Consider the following 22,313-nt stretch of genomic DNA (forward strand, 5'->3'; position numbering starts at 1 on the left):
CTTTCTTGCACCCTGGCCGCTGTACATATGTGTACATGCTACGTGCGCGCCTCTACTACGACAGGTGCACGCCTCTACATCCACCATTATATATGTACGTACACGTTCGCGACCAGAATGACAACGCTACGTATGCTTCGACCAGGTGGGTCCCGACTGTCAGGCACTTCCTTGCCTGCGAAGATGTAGCTGGTGGGTCCTAGCAGTCAGTGGGGCGAATTGTTTTTTTGCCCGGACGCACTTCCTTGCGTGCGAAGGTGTAGTTGGTGGGTCCCAGCAGTCAGGGGGGAAACATTTTTTTCGTGAAATATGGTGGCCCGTCCGGTGGGTCCCTGCTGTCAGGTGGAGAAATAATTATTTTGCGCGTAATAAGGAGGCACTTCCTTGCGGCCGCTGTGGACCCAGCTGTCAGCCTCTCCACGTACAGTCCACGGCCGATGGAAGCTGTTCCTTGAACACATTGACCAGGGCGGTGAACGACGGCGAGGCCTAGGAAGGGGACGACGCGGAGCCGGGGAAGACGCGGTGTGAGGCTGCCGTCGCCGCAGAATAACAGGGGGTGTGGATGAGTAGAGGGATGGCCTGGCCAGCGGTGGGAGTAGTAGGGGGCGGTGAGGCCTCCGCCGCATCGCAGCCGGCCACGGGAGGCAGGAGCACGAGGCACGACCGACGCAGGTTTGGGCGGCAGGAGCAAGAAGACCAGAGGTTGAAGAAGCACTACGGTCGTTGGATGGACATCGTACGGTCACTAGAGCTAGAATCATGCATATTGACTAAGTTGACAAAGCCCTCCGTCCCCATCAACTTAGTAGGCCCACAAGTCAGCCCGCCACTATACTGGGTCCCAGCTAACAGGGGAGTATTCTTTTTTTGTGCGTAATAAGGAGGCACTTCCTTGCGTGCGAAGATATAGCTGGTGGGTCCGAGCTGCCAGCGGCGGTAACGTTTTTTTCGCGAAATACAAAGGCCCTTTCGGTGGGTCCCTGATGTTAGATGGAGGAATCATTATTTTGCGCGTAATAAGGAGGCATTTCCTTGCGTGCGGCCTGGACCCAGCTGTCGACCTCTCCACATACAGTCCACTTCAGATGCATGTCGGTCGTTGACCATGTTGACCAGGCCGCGCTGAGAGCACCATGGCGATGGAAGACGGCGGGGCCTAGGAAGGGAACAACACGGAGGCAGGGAAGACTCGGCAGTTGTTTCCCACGTGGAGGGGAGTATGACTGTACGAGGGTTTACTGGTTCGTCTGCCGTCGCCGAAGAATAATAGTAGGTGTGGGTGAGTAGAGGGATGGCTAGGCCAGCGATGGGAGTACGGTGGGGCGGTGAGGCCTGCGCGGCAGCATAACCGGCCGCGGGGAGGAGGGAGCAGGCAGTCCCGCTGGCGCTTGTTTGAGCGGCTGGAGCAGGAAGAGCAGAGATTGAAGAAGCACGACGGCCGTTCGATGGACATCCAACAGTCACTGCTTGTCCGTCAACCTTTTTTCTTAGGAAAGCCTCAAATCTGTGGAAAACAGCATACAACCCATCTGCCATTATTTCTAATAATTTACAGCCCATTTGCTAATTCTTAAGTTTTTTTTGGAGCCCATATTCTTTTTGTTAGCATTACAACCCATATTGTGGCCACGGATAAAAAATTGTACGAAATTTTGCATATTTCGGTGCGGTCCGAACTGTTTTTAATCCTAAAAATTTCGACTCACATTCAAACTGATTTTAAGAATAAATGTATATCAATATAAAATCCAACAAATTCTCCGCGCATAAAAATTAATGTAATTTAAAATCTCAAAATGAAAAAAAGATATTTGAAGCTAATTGCCGGTTTGATGTGTTTTAAAAATGTACAACCCATTTCTCATTACTGATAGGCCATTTTCTCGGCCAGCCGAATGAAGCTCTCCTCGTCTTGAAAGATTTGCAGCCCAACAGGCCTGGCAAAGCGACTTACTTGGCAAATCACAAAAAAACGGGGCTGTGGCCATGGACCCAGCTGTCAGCCTCTCCACGTACATTACTCTTTCGATGGAAGTCGGTCATTGACCATATTGACCATGCCGCGCCGAGAGCACCAAGGCGGTGGACGACGGCGAGGCCTAGGAAGGGGACAACGCGGAGCCGGGGAAGACGCGGCAGTGGATGCCCATGTGGAGAGGAGTACGAGGGTTCACTGGTTCAGCTGCGGCATGAGGCTGCCGTCGCTGCAGAATAACAGGGGGTGTGGGTGAGTAGAGGGATACCCTGGGCCAGCGGTGGGAGTAGTAGGGGGCGGTGAGGCCTCCGCGACATCACAGCCGGCCATGAGAGGCAGGAGCACGCGGCACAACCGGCGCTACTTTGGGCGGCTGGATCAAGAAGACCAGAGGTTGAAGAAGCACTATGGCCGTTGGATGGACATCGTACGGTCACTGGAGCTAGAATCGTTCATATTGACTAAGTTGACAAAGCCCTCCGTCCTCGTTAACTTAGTAGGCCCACAAGTCAGCCACCCACTATGGTGGGTCCCAGCTAGCAGGGGGTATTCATTTTTTTGGTGCGCAATAAGGAGGCACTTCCTTGCGTGCGAAGATATAGCTGGTGTGTCCGACCTGTCACTGGGGGAAATGTTTTTTTCGCGAAATACAGAAGCCCTTCCCACGTACAGTGCACGTGCAGTGCGTAATAAGGAGGAACTTTCCTTGCGTGCGACCATGGACGTCGTGGGTCCCAGCCGTCAGGCTCTCCATGTACAATCCTCTTCCAATGACTCTCGTATGTTGACCACGCCGTGCCGAGCGCACCGAGGCGATGGACGACAGCGAGGCCCCAGACTAGAATGACCCGGAGATGGGGAAGACGTGGCAGTGGAGTCGCAGACAGAGAGGAGTGGGAAACTTGACTGGTTCGGGTGCGGGGTGGGCCTACACTCGGCAGAGAATAACAGGAGGTGCAGAGTGGAGGGATGGCCTAGCCGTTGGTGGGGTAGCGTTTCGCTGAGGAGCGCAAAACAACGCCGCTGGACGCCGAAGGCTAGAGCAGGCGGTTCCGGCAGCGCTGGGGGAAGAAGACGAGAGATTGAAGAAGAATGCCGGCCGTTGGATGTAAATCCAACGACTTCTTAGGCTTCGACCTACTAGCCCATATGTCAGCCAGTCCATTTGTTTTTTAGTCCATTTGGTGGGCTGGGTGAAACAATGATGTAGCATCTATGCAGCCCGTTTAAATCCCATTTACATTTTTCTTGAAATCCGCGGACTTGCTGGGCTGGGTGAAAATATCATGTTGGGCTAGACGGAGAAATGTTATAAAAACATAAACACATGGTTGCACATCAGTAAAATCTTTGCAAGCTTATGTATGCAATCACTAGGAGTTAACTTGCCAAGTTATATATAAACAATTATTATTATTATTTTGTAAGAACTTTCAACTTACAAAATAAAATATCATTTTAATTTGATGAGTTAATAGTACGTGGGGTATTATTATTTTTTAGGCTAGACGTGGGACAGTTGAGTTGGTTCTAGGGGAAAGTACTGGGAGAAAACTCAGTTTACATCGAAAAAGAAAGTGGGAGAAAATTCAGAGACCTGCTGGGTCCACCTGAGGAGGGGAATATGTTGGGAGGAAGGAGATCCAAAGCATGGCAGCCGAGTGAACTAGTTTTTTTACGAACAAGTGAACTAGTTTAACAGATAATTACAACACATAGGCTAATGCATGAAACACTCAGATGATAAAGGTGCTTATAAACAGATAAAGTACAACATCTAGACCTTCCTGGCACGCTTGATCATGACGCTGCGGCTGTCCGTGTACTCGTCGGTTGTGGGAAGCAGACACACCCTCATGTCCAAGATCTGCCTGTACATGTCGTAGCATGCGTATGCGTCCTTGGCCGCGTAGGTTATGTAGGCTAGATTCAGAGGTACCTCCCACGTGTTTAGGTCGTCTTCTTTCATGTTGGCATATCAGGGGTCGATGATGGTCTCAGCGAGGTCAACCACGGAGTCCTTCTCCTGCCCGTTGCTGATGATCTTTATTGCTTCTGGATGTCGACAAGCTTGTTGCACTAGATGGCCGAATCATCGCGTTCTTCCTTCTCTCCACCATAGCGAAGGTGCAGTCGGCGCTGCCGATGAAACGGGCGAATGCTCTAGAACCTGGTGCATCCGTAGGACTGAGGCAAGGCAGAGCTTCACCGAGTCCGTATAGTTGGTGTACATCACATTCAACTTGGTGCAGCCATAGGATTGAACGGCGAACTCAAAGAGGAACTCCTTGCTGAAGTCCATGTCCAGCAGGCTCACCCCTCGGATCGCCATTGGAGTCTCTTCGAGTGAACGAGTGTGTGGCGGCGGCAACAGTTCATTTTTCAGCTCTAGGGGAACTGGATTCAACAGTAAGCTGAGTGTGTACAGGTGACAACAGTTACTACCCCTCCCTCGTCCGCTGCACGCCCGACAGAAGATGCACCCTCGGCGCATTGAAATGCCTCCATTAAGAAACCTACTCCGGCCACACATCGGTTCACGAGCGGGTCTGTATTGGTACTATAATAACAGGAGTTAATGGTCACTTTACTTAAATTTAATTAGCTTTAATAGAAATTTATACTTAAAACAAGCAATGCATTCGCTCGTTCTATCAGTGCCACAGGATCAACATGCACAACAATTAGAATTATTATTCTCAGGACGCACATGATCAGCACATTTGTTGCACTTTCACAAAGATAATACTACCCAGTTTGAACTGTTTGTTATGCTTGTTGTCCTCTGCATCATCATGCTGTGTTTCCCAGCTTGCAAGATTCAGAACCAACAAATAAGATCCAAATAATAAGTACAACAAAGATGCCTACACATCTCATTGATTCCCAGCTTGCAAGATTCAGAACCAACAAATAAGATCCAAATAATAAGTACAACAAAGATGCCTACACATCTCATTGATTCCCAGCTTGCAAGATTTAGAACTAACAAATAAGATTCAAATAATAAGTACAACAAAGATGCCTACACATCTCACTGATTCCTAGCTTGCAAGATTCAGAACCAACCCATTAGAGCCTTTTGATAAAGTGAATATCAGGATTAAATCCATCTTGGCTAGCCATGTCATACAATCGAAGAACTTGGCGAATTCTCTTGACCGTCACAACATCTATAGTTGAGTATTCCTGTTTGCACAACATGTTTGCACATCACAAACAAGGAGGGCATGATTTCGCTTTAATAGCGGCCTCCTTGAACTCAACCTCCAGCTCTACTTGGATGAGGTCTGCGTGGAGTTCCATGATTCAATTCATGCGCCTTTTTCTGCAGTTCACCTGAAATGAAGCAAAGATTGCATCATTCAGCTAGCAAGAAGTACTTGATCTTGTGAGCTGGCAGGTTCTTCTTTAGTAGTTGCACTAAAATTGAGGAACATTAAGGTTGGCTGTCCAGCTCATGTAAGGTGCAACTATAATTTTCTTATCCTTTTGTGCAGTTCCACTAAAATAAAGTGCCATTGTGGTGGCAGTGACGACTCCATCTTGCAAAGGCTAATAAAATGTTGCACGAGATTACCGGCAGAACTTGACGGAGATTTTGGAAACTCCAATCACCATTTGTGCAGTTCCACCAAAATTGAGAGATGTTGCCCACATGACATTTTAGTTGAACTGCACAAGACACTCATTCCAAAAAAAGTGTTTTGTGCAGTTCACCAAAAGGTCACAATAGCAACAAGGTGAAATGGATATCCCTATCTGCACAAAAAGATAGAAAGTAAACAGTTGCTAGTCAATAAGAATATACAAAGCATATACAAAATGAAAAGAAGCATCTTAATTATGTTCATGGCAACCACACAAGGATAGTAGAAATTTTAAACGTCAGCAATGCTTCATGTTACCAAAATCATTATGATCAACAATGAGATTCCTCAAATATGGGATTACTTTAATGGTGGCATTGCTTGTTTACCAGACACAATAAATCAACAACAGCTAAAGAGTTCGTTTAAGGGCATGGGACCGTGGGGACACCAGGACACTCAGCAGCGTAAAGGAGCAACTTACTTATCATACTGGGGAAAACAGCAGGAGTGCCATTTGTAACACGGTTTAATTACATCTTATCACTGGAGGCATTAGATTAACAATAACACTGGTTAGACATGTCCCTAAGGTAACAGTGTGATCGCTTAATTTTACATGCGCCCTTACATTAACAACAACAAAAGGTTGGTATAAGGACATGCGACAATGGGCGCATCAGCACAATGTACCTACAAGGATGCATAAAGTGGTGATGCCGAGTTTGTTCATGCTATGTGAGGGCAGCAAACCTAATCCTGGAGACCTTGTACTATGTGAGGGCAGCAAATCTAATCCTGGAGACCTTTTACTATGTGAGGGCAGCAAATCTAATCCTGGAGACCTTTTACTATGTGAGGGCAGCAAATCTAATCCTGGAGACCTTTTACTATTTGAGGGCAGCAAATCGAATCCTGGAGACCTTTTACTATGTGAGGGCAGCAAATCTAATCCTGGAGACCTTTTACTATGTGAGGGCAGCAAATCTAATCCTGAGACCTTTTACTATGTGAGGGCAGCAAATCTAAGGGCATGTACAATGGTTGATAAGATAGTTTTATCTTAAGTCTTGCATGTGATTTAGAGATGACAAAAAAATTGTCTACAATGGGTCATATCTTAGCCTTATCTTCAATAACTAGTAATTCCTAAAAATGTGGTGAGACATATTGTGCTAAGAGATCACCTCTTGTCTTCTCTTAAATAAGAGAAGACAAGCCTTTTCTTATGAGTTCTCTCTCCTCCACCTCATCATCTATCCTACGTGGCATTGCTAAGATAGAACCATTGTACATGCCCTAATCCTGAGACCTTTTACTATGTGAGGGCAGCAAATCTAATCCTGGAGACCTTTTACTATGTGATGGCATCAAATCTAATCCTGGACATACTCTGCTGACTTGTCCACCAGCCGCCACTTTCTATCCTTTTTTCAACCAATAATAGATCTGTTCCTTATCTAGTTTATACTGCATTTTCCCATTATTTCCCTTTTCAACCAAGAGACCGGTTGGGTATCCGGTCTCTACTACTTTCACCATATTATTTCCTCTTTGAATCAAGTCCTAGATTCATGCTACAACTTTCCCCCCTTTCTTCGTTGTTTGAACAAAGCCCTAGATTCGAATGCATGAAGTAGCTTTACCTCTAATAATACTAAAAATTTAGGTGGCTTTGGAAGAGCTGATGGGAGTAGAAAAAGATGCACATGCAGACACGTGGGGAGATGGGGCAGTAGAGCAAGGCCGCTTTCGAAGAACTTATATCTGAGGGTCGCCGGGATGTCGGTGGCGGCAGGTCGGATCTGCGGACAATACGGCATGGAGGAAGAAGGGTCGGAGGACCTCCCGAGCCGGTGCTGTGTCGGAGAGAACGACACGAGCAGAGGATCGGGCCCCTCTAGCAGCTGTGGGTTTCCTCCCTCGGCGGCGATGACCGTGTGAATGATGCACCTTTTAGTCCTCTACACACACCGGCCGAAGGGATCCGGCCGGATCTGTGCCCAGCGGTGAGCAGAGAGAAAATGTCGCTACCGCGGTCTTGTTTATATCTGGAGAGGATGAGAGAATGAAGAGAGCAACCCTAGTAAAGCAAGCTCTCAGGCCCCTGCGTCCATATATAGTGGAGTGATTATCTTTTTTCTCTCCACAACAAGCGTTTCAATTTGTGTACGTGGCATTAAATAAAAAAAACTCTCTATTTAAGGTGACTACTGTATGACTCCTACTTACTACTACTAGTACTACAGTATTGTTCACTTGTGCTCCCCGCCCCTCCATTCATTGAACAACCCCACGGGTGAATAAACATACAGTAAGTACTATATTTATATAGATCGAACAAGCTCGAACTATTTTCGCGTAGTTAAAAGTTGAGGGCGGGGCTTTTCCTGGGCAGTACGCGTGGCAGTTTTTGGGTAGGCGGTTTGACAGAGAGGCAAGGAGGGTGAGCGAGTGGGGCTGTGCAATTTGACGGTGCGTTACTGGTGGAAAGACTTGTGATATGACCACTCACTATAGTCATGAATTACTGGCGCTCCGACCGTGGTGATGCCCCCTTCCATTCCGCGCTCTAATCTGGTGCATGACACGTCGACCCGGATGCTGGCTCTTCCACATGTCGGAGTAGTAAGAAGGAGCAAAGAATGATGCGGTATATACTAGTACTATAATACTCCCTCCGTTCCTAAATATAAGTCTTTGGAGAGATTTCACTATGGACCACATACGGAGAAAAATGAGTGAATCTACACATAAAATGCATCTATATACATCCGTATGTGGTCCACAGTGAAATATCTACGAAGACTTATATTTAGGAATGGAGGGAGTACTACTCAGGTCGGAGGAGTGCGAACCACGGCAGCCCAGTGAACCAACAGTGCGAACCACGGTAGCCCAGTGAACCAGCAGTAGAAAACAATCTGGTGATATGGCTATAAAAAACAATGTGCTACGGTCCACACTATAGCATGTACAGTAACACTCCTCTTTGTTTGGATCCCTGAGTTAGAGCTAGTTTGGGTTGAAATAGCCTCAAATTATCTAAACAAGAGGGGTTAGTTTGAGCTAGTTTGCTCTAACCCAGCTAAAAAAACTAGCCCGGTGGAGAGGTTCTAATTGGGTTAGTTATCCTAGGGCCCACTAAAAGAGAACTAAACTCCCCTGCCCGCACCATATCGCCCCCCCCTCTCGCACGACTCCTCTCTGTTCCCCATAGGGCCACCCGCCCAAGCGTCGCTCGCCCTCCCTCTCCTCCGGCCGCCCTCTCCTTCCGGCCTCCAGCCGCCCTACTCTGGCCGCCCTCTCCCTCCGTCCTTTGAAGGTCACCCCGCTCCCCTTCACCAGTCGTTTTTCTCCCTCTGTCGTGCGCGGTGGCGGCGCATCTACCAGGGAGGTCATGAGAGGGGTTAGTTTGTTCGTTCCTTCTCTGTCTCACGGCCATATCATTGATCTTGCTTGCTCTAGCGCTAATTCTGATTTGGAAAAGTAGATCCTGATCAAACTTGGTATAGATTTGTGGTGGACGCATGGAATTGTTTGATGTTGCCTGAGGAGGTAATAAATCTTTCTAGAGGCCCAAAGATTCAGGTCACCTTTCTAGGTATTTCAATTCCAGGCTTGCATTATTTCTAGAGGCCCAAAGATTAAGTTCACCTTTCTAGGTATTTCAATTTCAGGCTTGCATTATTTCTAGAGGCCCAAAGATTCAGTTCACCTTTCTAGGTATTTCGGTTTCAGGCTTGCATTATTTCTAGAGGCCCAAAGATTCAGTTCACCTTTCTAGGTATTTCACTTTCAGGCTTGCATTATTTCTAGAGGCCCAAAGATTCAGTTCACCTTTCTAGGTATTTCAGTTTCAGGCTTGCATTATTTCTAGAGGCCCAAAGATTAAGTTGCCAGTCGGCAGCAAGCGGCCCTGCTACCCATACCGGTGTCGACATCAACTCGCAAGGGCCAGCGTCGGAGGGGTTCCCTGGGCTTGGGCTCTACAGAGCCTTCCTCCAGAGCAACGATGGTGAGCTCCTTCCTCGGTGCGTGAGGGGCTCCGAGCTCCCTCCCTATCATGAATGACTTCCGTGATGAGTTAGCTCATTCTTTGTTTCATGAAGTGTTTTTTTATTTTGTGAAGCTTGATTGACGACTTGTATGTTTAAGTGGGATATCTCATTTGTATGGACAAAGTAAAAATTATCATGTTTTGCATGCTTGATTTGTATAGATGGTTTGTTTATGTCAATTGTGAGCGAGAGGAGGCCACAGAAGAACCGGCAACACCAAGAGGGTGCTTGGATCCAAGGGACTTATTTTAGTCTGACTAAAAATAGTCTCTTTAAGAGGCTAAAGTTCCAAGCACCCCTGACTAAAGAGGGGCTAAAACTAGTCTTGATACTAAAAAAATTTAGTCAGGGGTACCCCTACTGAAATGTGGATTAGTCCTCTCTCTCCTCATTTAACTCCTCTCCTTTAACACAGGCGAGTTCTGGATTGGAGGGTTTGGAGGATAATAAATGCTCATTAACTTGATTTTAGTCTCTTTAGTATTTGGATCCAAGCATGGGTGAGGCTAGCAAGTTTTAGTCCCGCTACTTTTAGTCATGGAACTAAAACGTATCCAAGCACCCTCCAAATCCGGCATGAAATAGGGTCCAAAGTAGTCAAATGATTGAGATAGAGCATTTATTGTCAATCTAACCCTGCCATCCATACACCTCTTTAGTTTAGAGTTAGTTCAGGGTTAGAATCTAACTCTAACCTCTAACTGAGTTAGAGTTCTCCTCGTCTCGGTTCACCGCCATCATACTTTCCCCATTCCTGTGTTTTCAGTATCCCGCGAATCAAAGAGGCCCTTTTTTGTGGGAAAAATTAAAGAGGCCCTTAGACTGGTTTAGGTCCAATCATTTTTTATAAACGTGTTATGTCCAAAATTTAATGAACGTGCTTCGGTTTCCACGAAAATAATCTGGTTTCATCTAGTAATTCATTCATTTATTTATTCTTCCGCAAGGGGTTTGCATGTAATTCGTGAGGTCTGAAATGTAAAGTACCCCGGCATATGCTCCGAGTCGTGCATGCACTACGACCTAGATGCTCTATGTCCCACATGTCGGCGAATTGGAGCACGTGGAAATAGCCTAGGAGTACATATAGGAGGATAAATGCGTGAAAAAATATGTACTGTGAAGCGTAGCCGCGGTTCGAAAAGGAGACCTAAAGTGATGACAGCTATAGGTCGCACGCACCCAACTAGTGGTACTAGACATACGACTAATTTTCCTTCAAAAAAAGGCACGAGTGCTCAATACTCCTATTCTATAAACACGAGTCCCATCTGACAACAGCGTCCGTGCTACAGCTAGCTCTCCTCCCTCGTTTCTCTCTTCTAATTCTAAACTCGGCCGACGCCCGGTGGGCGGGGTGGGTTTGCTCAACTGCGGCCCCACCTCACAGTGAAAACGTTACGACTGGAATAAAAATGCCATATACTCCCTCCGTTCATAAATATAAGCCTTTTTAGACACTATTTCAAATGGAATACAGCATACAGATGTATGTAGACATAGTTTAGAGTGTAGATTCACTCATTTTGCTCCGTATGTAGTAGGCACTTGCTGGAATCTTTAGAAAGACTTATATTTGGGAACGGAGGGAGTACTATACTAATAAAACATTAATGCCACGAGGCGATGCAGTGCTGGTTACAGGAGGCAAGAAGAAGAGATGCATCCATCGACGATGTCCACCTCCTCGACTCAGGGCGCCGGCCCACCGAATGGCGTCTAAGTAGCAGCGGCTTTTGTGGCCAGGTCGACATGCTTCTAAACAATGGCGTCCAAAGATTCTAGCCGCTAGAAGAAGGCCAACGTCTTTCTGTCCTGCTTGCCTTGTAGTGGCCTATGTAGACGATTTCCTCGTAGACGTGGATGTGCATGTCGACGGTTTCTTGCATGACGAGGCGCTGTGCGGCGAGCGCGGCCTCGAGGTGCAAATTCTTCGTCGTGACCTCCGGCACCTGCAGGGCCACCAGGGCTTGAAAGAGTTCATCACCATGGAGGCCGATGAGGGTGGCAGGCAATGAGGAGCCTGGGCGCGCGGGCTGGAGCAGTAGGGCAAGGTCGTCCGCGCGCTTCTTGATGGTGGTGAACTTGCGGATGGAGTTGACCATCATGTTGTCCATGCGAGAGGTGAAGCCGGCGTCGGTGAGGGCTACGATGCCTGCAGTCACCAGCACCGTCTGGAAATGCTGCGCGGTGCGGGGCCATAGGCCGGCGCCTTGGATGGTTTGGCACAGCCGACTGCCACTCGTGTCCATCGCCTGCATAGGTGCTTGTGGCTTCTGGTCACTTGGTCTTGGATTGGAGTGAGCAGTGTTGCCCAGAGACTTGGGAGTAGATGGATTGGAGTGGTGGGGCACCTTTATTATATGAGAGTCCAAACTCTGTTGCATTCACATCGTGCTGGCTCTATTCTGCTTCTCCAATTAATTCCCTCTGCATGCAATTGAGGATGCATCATTGACCGTTCAATGTCTCGGGAACCGCTACCCTCTCCCTCCTTGGCATTCAAGCACCTATGGACCCGTCGACGACAAGGTGCCTATGGTGACTTCGTAAATTTCAAGATGATAGTGCCGTGCATGTGTGCGTTCATAGGTGTGAGTGTATGCGCGTGTATATGAGCGCTTGCGTCTGTACTGTGTCAAAAAAGGTAAATGCGTGTCAAAAAGAGACCAGTCAGTATACTCAATATTGTGCACCTTGGAGAGGAAAACGATAGAACTAGTACGTATTTATTTATGGTGCAGATTCACTCATTTTGCTCCATATGTACTCCGTCTCGTTGTAGTCTAGTCACTTGTTGAAATCTCTAGAAGGGAAAATACTCCTTTCTGGTTTACAGGGCTATACTAGCAAGTAGTTGTATGTACTAGTACAATAGTGGGCTCACATAGCAATTTTGTCTCATGCAACGTTCGGTTTGCGCTTGGCTCTTCGCCTCTTCGAGAAGACGAACAATGATGTTACTACTACTGCTTCTATAGTGTTGAATCCACTGCTGCATATCCGTCCACCGCAAGCGGGACGGATAGCTTGTTGTAGAAGTACTACTAAGCAAAAGTCTGTCCTCGTTTGCGAGTAACCGCGCGCATGGGCAAGGGAGAAGGCGTGTAGTAAAATCAAGCTTCTCCTCATTGTATGAGTTGACGCGACACATCATAGCACTGGCCCCACATGATTGCCTCTAAACTTGGCTGAAAGACCCGCAGTGTACAATATATTTGCTGCAACCTCTAACATTTACCCACCACAAATTAAAATATATGTGGCCGTATGCATCGTTCTGATGCAGAGGCTGGGGAGTCCCCCCTTTTCGAAAAAAACAAATTAAAATATATATTCCTGTCTTGACCAGATGAGCGTGCAAACTACAATCACCAGGGTGATAGGTAGGGCCAGAAGACTATTTTAATTTTTTTTAAAAAAACTTCGAGACGACCACATAGCATGGAGCCGACCCAAACGATTTTAAGCTTACAGGCACGGTACCCGCTATCCTAGACTACTCTACACATGAAACTGCCAGACGAGCGTCCGGGCTGCGCTTGGCTCTTCGCCTCTTCGGGAGGTCGAACAATGATGGAGTACTAGTGCACTGGAGGAGTACTACAGTACGCTTCTGGCCACCTGACACCAATTGAACTGCTGCTGTCCACCGCGTGCGAGAGGGAGAGCGTGTAGCGAAATCTTCTCCTAGTCTTACCAACCACCACGCTCATGGGCGAGGGACGGACGCTCCTGCCTTTGCGTGTATGACATGTGGGCCCGATAGGTGGGTGGCCAACCTGTCATACAGCCAAAGGCAGGTGCAGTTAAGTCCGCAAGGGAGAGGATAATCAAACTTCTCGTTGATGTACGAGTTGACGCGACACATCAAAGCACTGCACTCGATATATTTCAATAATCTGCGGTTATCGATGCATTAATTACAATGCATGCATGCATGCCGTGACTCTCCTTTTGATACTTGCATATGTTGATTTAATGCACCTTGAAGTAGTACTCCCTCCGATTCCTTTTACTTTGCGTATAACTTTTTCTTGTTTTTCTCAGATTAGTCTGGGCGTCCATGTTGGTTTCCATCCGTGCCCCCGCTCGATTAGTTCTGCCCCCATTAATCGCGCCAGTTTCCAAAGCAGAAAATGGCTACAGGCAAACGCATGCAGCGCCGGATGCGGCTTGACCGCCTGGGGAAGCCAACTCAAGCAAAAAGGAAGGAGGACCAGCCAACCATTGCATGCGCATTTACTGTCGATATTTAGGGCATCTCCAATAGATTGTATGTTAGTCTTGTTGGTGGCAAATTTACCAACGCCTATCTTACAGCTGTTGGAGATGCCCTTATGCAGCTTACTCATGCGCAGGGGCAAATTTGTCTAGAAAACTCAAACTACTGCCTTCCTTGGTATGCGGGAGGAGAGTTATGCCCAGAGTATAAAATATGTGACAGTAAAGCTTTGTAATGCCCCGGCCCAAGAGAGAGATGGTTGTGCACGAGGAGGGCGAGATCATGCAGACGGAATAGGAACCGACGAGGGAGCTCACTAAGGTCTCGATGGACCTCACCGTGCTCCACTGCCCCTTGTGCCTCCGCCCCTTGACGCCTCCAGTGTATGAGGTTCGAATACACCTCGTCTGTTCGGCTGATTGAGCAAGGTGCAGGTTTCTTGATTGATGTGCTGTTCGATTGATTTCTACAGTGCAAGGGAGGGCACCTGGCCTGCGCGGATTGCCGCGTCGAGCGCCCCGGGAACCAATGGCAGTGCCAGAAGTGCGAGCGCGGCGTTGGCTTCGACGTGCGTAACACGCCGATGGACACCGTCATTTCGTCGCTGAGGGTGGAGTGCCCGCATGAAGGCTGTGGGCTCTACGTCAGTTACCACAAGCTCGCCGATCACCAGAGCGTGTGTCCGCTCGTGCCCTGCAAATGCCCCTTGCCCGTCTGCGGCTACGAAGGCCCGCCGCTGGCGCTCTACCACCACATCAGCAATGCGCATCCCATGCCCGTGCACAGGATCCAGTATGGCAAGGTGCTCCAGCTGCAAGTGCCACTGTCGGAGCCACGACTCTTGCTGTTTGCGGACGAGGACGGCCGCGCATTTTTCTTGGTCGGCGGCATGCTCGACATCGGCGCGCCTATCACCATGTCGGTGGTCTGCATCAGAGCGGGGGCGTCCCCACTGCCACACTATGTGGCCAAGCTGTGGGCGAACGGCCCGCCGGGGGAGCCCAAAGGCACGACCGACGCCGTCAAGGTGGAAATGGAGGTGACAAGCAGCAAGGATCCTGGCGACGTCGACGTGCAGGAGCTGACCTTCTTCACAGTTCCGCCCAAGCTGCTGGTCGGGGCTAAGCTGGTGTCCCTCCACATTCAGATTGACAAGCTCACGTCCTAAATGTTTCTACAATGCCTTCTGTTTATCTTAGTAATATGCTAATATAGGGATTACCTCGGTCTACTTTAGCTTAAGAAATGGTGGGTTTTGGTGGCGATCCAACAAGTACTTCGACATCAGATCAGTAATGTCCAACAGTCGAACGAATATTTTGTGTCTGTTGGATATAAAGTTCCTTTGAGTAAGAAGTACTAGATAAAAGGAGATGTATGTAGACGTATTTAGTTTTAGATACGTCCCTTTTTATCCATTTTGATGACAAGCACTCCCTCCGTTCCACAAGACGTGCCTTCCATTTGTCAAAATATAGATATATCTAGACATGTTTTAGTATATAGGTACATCCATGACAGAGCCAGTCGGATGGTTGAGAACACTACAATTCGTAGCTACAGATGCGTGTGTGACTCCCAGATGCAGAAGCCGGGGGTCATCATCCTCCTTTTCGAGAAAAAAATAGACGCGTGTGTGAGAGGACGAGTGCATGCGTGCACCTCTTCTCTTCCTGTATAACATAATAAACTCAGAGTACAAGTTTTTGTGGGTGGCACGATGGTGCGTGCGAGAAGTCCCGAGAGATAGATTTAATGCGTCTAAAAAAAGACTAGCCTATAGCTCGCCACACAGCTATTCCTGCCGAACGCCCCATTAACCATAAGATATGTATACGACGGTGCTAGTTATTGCACGTACACAGTAGAAAAAGTACACCATGGCCGAGAACACGTGCCCACGTAACTCCATCCAGGAATAGTGCCGCACTTCGAAACTAGAATCGTCAATAAATTTTGAGCTTGCGTCTCGTCACATTCCAAATTACTCCACGCTATATTGAATTGCAAACCTGTTCACACCGATCACAACCTAAACGGTTTCCCACTTAGGAGCGTATTAGTACTCGGTTATAAATACTAGTATGCCAACATAACTGCACATTCCTCCTCAACTCCTCATCCACAAAAACAAACAAGTCATTCAGCATCCTTCCCTTGCGTCTGCCATGGCCAGCGTGAGTTCTGGGTCGAGAGATTGCCACCAGGGAGAGGCGAGTATGGATGCGGAAGCACGAGAGATGTCCCGCCTCGCCGCGAAAGCAGCCGACATGTCCCACCGCGCGGAAGTAGCAGCACAGAGGTCCCGACATGCCGCTGAAGCAGCACGGAGGTCCCACCGCGCCGTCGATGCAACAGACTGGTCCGGCTGCGCCACAGAAGCAGCAGAGATGTCCCGCCGCGCTGCGGCGGCCTGGGAAAATTTCTCGCGGGCAGGCGACGACTGTTACAAGCGCATGCATGCGATCGTCCATAGCCAGATGGATCGAATGTCCGGTTGGGCGAGGTTGCAGGACGACATGAAAGCCTCGTTTGAACAGGCTACCAACGTCATCCGACAACTAAGGGAGGGCAATAAGAGGCTTCGGGCCGAGCGCGACCTGCTGAGGGCGAAGATCGTCCGAAGTGTAGACTAGCAGGAGGAGACCAGTGCCTTGTTGAAGAGGACCGGCGTCATCCTCAAGAAACTTAAGGACGAGAATGACATGCTCTGCATCGAGCGCCAAAGGCTGGTGGAGGAATCCGTGGATGTTCTCAAGCAGTGTCTTGAGGACACGAAAGGGCTCATCGCCGCTCGCTGCTGAGACTAGTTCCCGCGGCCTACAGCAACACATCAAGAAAGTAGAGATCAGCGAGCCAGATCCTTATCTTCCTTCTTCTTTTGCCCTTGTGTATTCGGCGTAGCCGCATGTGGCTTTTTTAATTATCTTTCTAATTATGTAAGACAATTAATCATCCTTATATATTCATCAGTCTTGCTATAAGTTGCAGTAGATGCTATATAGGTCCGTCGGATCTTAAATCAAGATCCGTGCTTTCAGATTTTCTTTTTTCTCTCTTAAATCTCAGTCGAGTGAGACATAGCCACGCCATTAAACAGAGGCTCGGGTGCCATTAATGGAGACCTTGGGAGAGAGGTAGACGACAGATGGAGGTCAAAGGGCTCTCCTCCTGATAAGCACGCGCAGGGGTCTGATCGCACACCTCTCGTACTCAAATAGCTACCCTGCACGGCGCCTCCTAGCTAATAAAAAATGGGGATGCGTGGCGGCACGTAAATGGTAGTAAATAGAACGCCCACGGTTTCAATAATACTTGTGTTTCCGATTGTAACGTGATAGCACTTGTTCCAAAATGACTTTGTTGATTGTTAATGTGTGCACCTTCGCAAATCGGACATGGCACCAAGCCAAGTTTCATTATTCTCATGTGTGTTTTGGATTTACAGGAATTAAAAAACTAAGTTTCGCAACATTTCCATCCCAGCCACGACGCCCAGAATTTTGAATTTCATTCCCATTTCTTGCATGGAACCTAGAATTTACCCGAGGACACACATGTGATTTTTCAACCAACTTTGGTGCACTGGAACATGTGCTTGTATTTCAAATTTGAATTATGCACACAAAGGTGACACGTTCCCTCTCAGAACCACGATCCTTCTTGAGAGAAGCTTCGATTTGCAAGAAGCTTATACCCAAATTTGTTCCTATTGGGCCAATTGTTTTTACCAGGGCATGGTACTACCATGACATGACACCATGCCAAGTATCATGATTTTAAAACCAAGTTTCTCAATGTTCTCGACCGAGCCACGATGCCCAAATGTTTGAATTTTATTCTCATTTTTTGCATGGGACCTAGAAATTCACCCGAAGACACAAATGTGATTTTTCAACCAACTTTGGTGCACGGGAGCATGTGCTTGTAGTTCAAATTTGAATTATGCACATTTAAATGACCAAAAACTCAATTAATATGTAAAAAAGGCCAAACGAAGACGAAATGATTTCCAAAATTTAACAAGGCACTCATGTAGTTCTATGTTGCCTTTGTAAATAAACTCAAGGGGGACAACGTATATCATTTCACACTCAAAGGTGGCACGTTCCCTCTCAGAACCACGAGCCTTCTTGAGAGAAGCTTCGATTTGCAAGAAGATTATACCAAAATCTGTTCCTATTCGGCCAATTCTTTTACCACAGCATGGTTGTACCATGACATGACACCCATGCCAAGTTTCATGATTTTCAGACGTGTTTTGGATTTACAAGAATTTTAAAACCAAGTTTCTCAATGTTCTCGACTGAGCCACGATTACCAGATGTTTGAATTTTATTCTCATTTCTTGCATGGGACCTAGGAATTCACTCGAGGACACAAATGTGATTTTCAACCAACTTTGGTGCACGAGATCATGTGCTTGTAGTTCAAATTATGCACATTAAATGACCAGAAACTCAATTAATGTATAAAAAACGACAAACGAACCCAGAATAATTCCAAAATTTAACAGGGCACTCATGTAGTTCTATGTTGCCTTTGTTAAGAAACTCAAGGGTGGGGGGGGGCAGCGTATATCATTTCACACTCATAGGTGACACGTTCTCTCTTAGAACCACGAGCTTCCAAATCGGCCCAATTTTTACCACAACATGTTAGTTCCATGACATGACACCATGCCAAGTTTCTTGATTTCTAGACAAGTTTTGGATTTACATGAATTTAAAATCTAAGTTTCTCGATGTTCTCGGCCGAGTCACGACGCCCAGATGTTTGAATTTCATTCTCATTTCTTCCATGGGACCTAGAAATTCAACCAAGGACACACATGTGATTTTTCAACCAACTTTGGTGCACCGGAGCATGTGCATGCAGTTCATATTTAGATTATGCACTTTAAAAGTCCAGAAAATCAATTAATGTATAAAAAGGCCAAACGTACCCGAAATAATTCCAAAATTTAACAGGGCGCTCATATAGTTCTATGTTGCCTCTGTAAAGAAAATCAGGGGGGAGGCAGCGTGTATCATTTCGCACACAAAGGTGACACGTTCCCTCTCGGAACCACGAGGCTTGTTGAGAGAATCACCGGTTTTGCGAGAAGCTTATACCAAAACTTGTCCCAATTCAGCCAAAAATTATACATTTGAAAACAGGGTTTAGATTATCCCGAACATCTCGCTACCTAGACCAATAATGTACTATGATTTGAATTCAACATAATATGGATACAAATATTTGAATTGGAGAGCGTATGGTACATGTAGTTCATAGTGAAATATGATTACTGCTATATGCATGTTTTTTGTTATCAAGATAATATTTAAATTATTGTATAACTTGACAACAATCGTATTCAAATAAGGAAAATTGATTCAAATTTAGTCCATATGGTAGACGCCAATATATATGTTCACATGGTGGAGTAAAATGTTCATATATGATGGAAGATCAAAATGTACGACTACATTAATTATAAACCGCAAGGTCACCTAACGATATATTCAAATTCAACATAATGTGGATTCAAAAATTGAAATTCAAGATCATGGCATCTGTAATCATATAAAAAGGGACATTAATCTTTCTTTGGTGGGAATTGATTAGTTTTTTGTTGTTGTTGAGGGAAGTGTGAATCGATTTGGTACTGTGCAGGGTAATCTTGTTCTCCCGATTTTTTTACATTTTTCTTGTAGTTTTTTCAATGGCATCTATAGCAATATAGTAAAAGGGGACATGACTCTCTTGTGTCTTGTATGAATTGTTTTTTTACATGTTAAGTTTGTTCTACCAAACAAGGAATCCACACCTTGTTATCCCAAAATTTTCAAGCTCGAGTATCTTTTGTCTCACCTGCTTTGAAACTCCCGCTTCTTCAACCCGCGGCCTTGTTATCCCGAAATTTGGACGCGCGCGAGAACCCCCTCCTCATCCGAAATCGCTCCCGCAGCCCAGACACGCGAAATCCCCCTTCTACCCCCAGCCGTAAATGAAGCTCCACGTCGTGGTTTCAAAACCGGTGGGAGTACGCTGGTAACTTACCCTACATTTTGGACAAGCGCGTCCCTAAGCTTGGCTCCCCCTCCCCGTTCGCCCCCCATTCATACACCAAGGCCATCAAAACCTACAAAACCCCACGCTCCTTCGTCGGCCTCCCGACCGCCGCCCAGCCGGAGACTCTTCCCCGACTACGTCGTCCACCGCAACAGCTCGCCGTCCCTCATCCACCGCACCGGATGAGGATCCGTTGTCGATCTCGTCATCCCGCTGGATCAGCCGCGCCGTCCTCCACCTCCAAGGAGCTGCCTCGACGTTCGCCTCGTCTGTCGCGCCACCTCAATCCCCACATCACCGTCTTGACCTGCCCCACCGGAACCGCATCACCCTCACTAATTCCTCCGATGAAGCCGAGGCAAACTCGGCGCCACCAAGGAGGTTCTGCACTCACCACTGCATTTTATCTTTTATTCGATCTCACGGGGCTGCCGGTGCTTGATACTGAGCAGACATGGCGGGTCTCCATCGATGGTGCCGTCACCGGCCATATCATCCATGGCGTCTCTCCCCCATGTCGTTGCTTCCTCGGCGGGGACTTCCACAACAACACTAGCTGCAGCTGCTCCGGCTCTCGCTCGCGCTGCGGCTCTGTTCTTGCTGCCGGTCGCACTGCTGCACTATTCCTGCTTTCGTTCGTGCTGCTGCTCTACCCTTGCTCTCCTTGCGCTGCTGCTGCTGCTGCTGCACGACCTCCGGCAGCTACAGGAGTTGCTGCTTTAGCACTCGCTCACGGTGCTACTGCATGCCTTGCTCTCTGCTAGTGCATTCCCTGCTCGAGCGTCTGCTGATTTAGATCACTGCTTCTCTGCTACTAGTGCTTGAACGCCCTAAACATCTATTGCAATGCTCTATTACTAGTTCAATCAGTTTCGACAGTAAAATTCAGTTTCGACTGTGAAGTTCATTTTCTTTAGTTAAGTTCAGAGTGAACAATACTTATAGCATCTGTCGGAGCGGCCGTGGTGCGGCTGATGCGTTTTACATCTAGCACTTTTTGGTGATGTATTTTACATCATCTATTACAGATGATATTAGGGTCCCACTTCAGATTAACATTGTCTGTCTTGTCATGCTTCAGCCTCATCGCCGTACACCTTAGTGGAGCTGCTCAAATGATGGAACCGTCCATCACAGCGGAGCAGTACCCTCGGCGCCATTTCCAGAGGCCTCGGATCTTCTTCCCCGCCTCCGACAGTCACACCAGCATCATCACCATCCTCCACGTCCAACCCAATAATGCTGAGGTCCACAAGGCTATGCCAAATAGGTTGTACACTCATCGCATCACTTTGTTTCTCCATTCCTCCGTTCTTCCAATTCATGTGAGCCAAACACCCAGGTTGACTGAAATCCTATGTTTCCAAATGCTCTGTATTGCACGTGCATTCCTATCATATTCCTGTGTTTTTCCTATCCCTGCGTTTATAGAATCCTCCAATTCTAAGGAGCCCTTACAGATTTACTTCATTTTCAGATAGGCGTCAAAGAAAACTCTGTGTGTTATGTCCTGCTCCTGCTGTGCCATCATCCACCCCACTTGAAGTGCACCATCGACAGAAGCGTTCACTGCAGCAGAGATCCCCCCTGCAGACTTTCTTTCGCCGCCTCAGATCATCTTCCTCGTTGCCGGCAGCCACACCAACTGCATTACCATCATCGACTGACCAGATGAACCTGAGGACTACATAGTTCCGTAAGAGAGGTCACAGTCTTTCGTGTTTGGTTATGTTATACATCGGTTATTATTACCTACTACTTTATCGTTCAATCTTGAGTTTTGAATTGCCCATGGGTCTCATATCATGCCAGCAACGAATAGTATCTGTCTACTATCTGGTTCATCTGGGGTCTTCTATGTGGTTCATGTTGGGTGGGCAACAAACAATAGATGATCCATTGTCTATCTTTTTCAACTAAAGCTATAATCTACCTGCTATCATTAGTTTTGGATCCATCCACTCGTTTGCTACCATCAGTCTTGATTTTTGCATGCACCCCTTAGGCCTTACAAAATCTAACTATTTTTTTATTATGCATGTCAGATATTGTACACAATCGTACTGAACATGTAGAGAAAAAGAGAAGACCGTTGCGTGCAAATATAATGTCATGCAGACACTGCTCCATGGTGGGCGAGGTGCCCCCCCTCTCCTGCATTTCCAGATTGTATTCCACAGGAAGATAACTATTCAGATGGAGATTCAGAATGAGCCGACCATGCCTGTTTACCACCTGAGGTGTTTGGTCTAACCCGACATGCTGATGTTGGTCATATCATGCATATGGCGCCTTGCATTGCTTACATTATACATCTTATATGTCATCAGCTTAGTTTAGATTTGCTTTGTGTGAATGCCACCTGTTTGGTTTCTATATCATACTCCCACCATTCCTAAATA

The 22,313-nt window shown here is 47.2% G+C and overlaps 1 protein-coding gene across 1 annotated transcript; it reads left to right on the plus strand.

Annotated features, from left to right (window-relative positions):
* The first annotated feature begins 14,181 nt into the window (after nt 1–14,181).
* Nucleotides 14,182–15,022, plus strand: LOC119325995 (E3 ubiquitin-protein ligase SINA-like 10). Its single transcript, XM_037599712.1, has 2 exons — nt 14,182–14,244; nt 14,327–15,022. The coding sequence occupies exons 1-2, from the start codon at nt 14,182–14,184 to the stop codon at nt 15,020–15,022; spliced, it is 759 nt and encodes a 252-aa protein (XP_037455609.1).
* Nucleotides 15,023–22,313: the final 7,291 nt, after the last annotated feature.

This window comes from Triticum dicoccoides, chromosome 6B (genome assembly GCF_002162155.2).
Source record: "Triticum dicoccoides isolate Atlit2015 ecotype Zavitan chromosome 6B, WEW_v2.0, whole genome shotgun sequence".
NCBI lineage: Eukaryota > Viridiplantae > Streptophyta > Magnoliopsida > Poales > Poaceae > Triticum > Triticum dicoccoides.

What these genes read in the sequence shown, in the direction of transcription:
- LOC119325995 (XM_037599712.1), top strand. Translation starts at nt 14,182, where the DNA reads ATGGACCTCACCGTGCTCCACTGCCCCTTGTGCCTCCGCCCCTTGACG. An exon ending in TGACGCCTCCAGTGTATGAG is followed by an intron (nt 14,245 to 14,326) that starts GTTCGAATACAC and finishes TGATTTCTACAG; the next exon opens with TGCAAGGGAGGGCACCTGGC.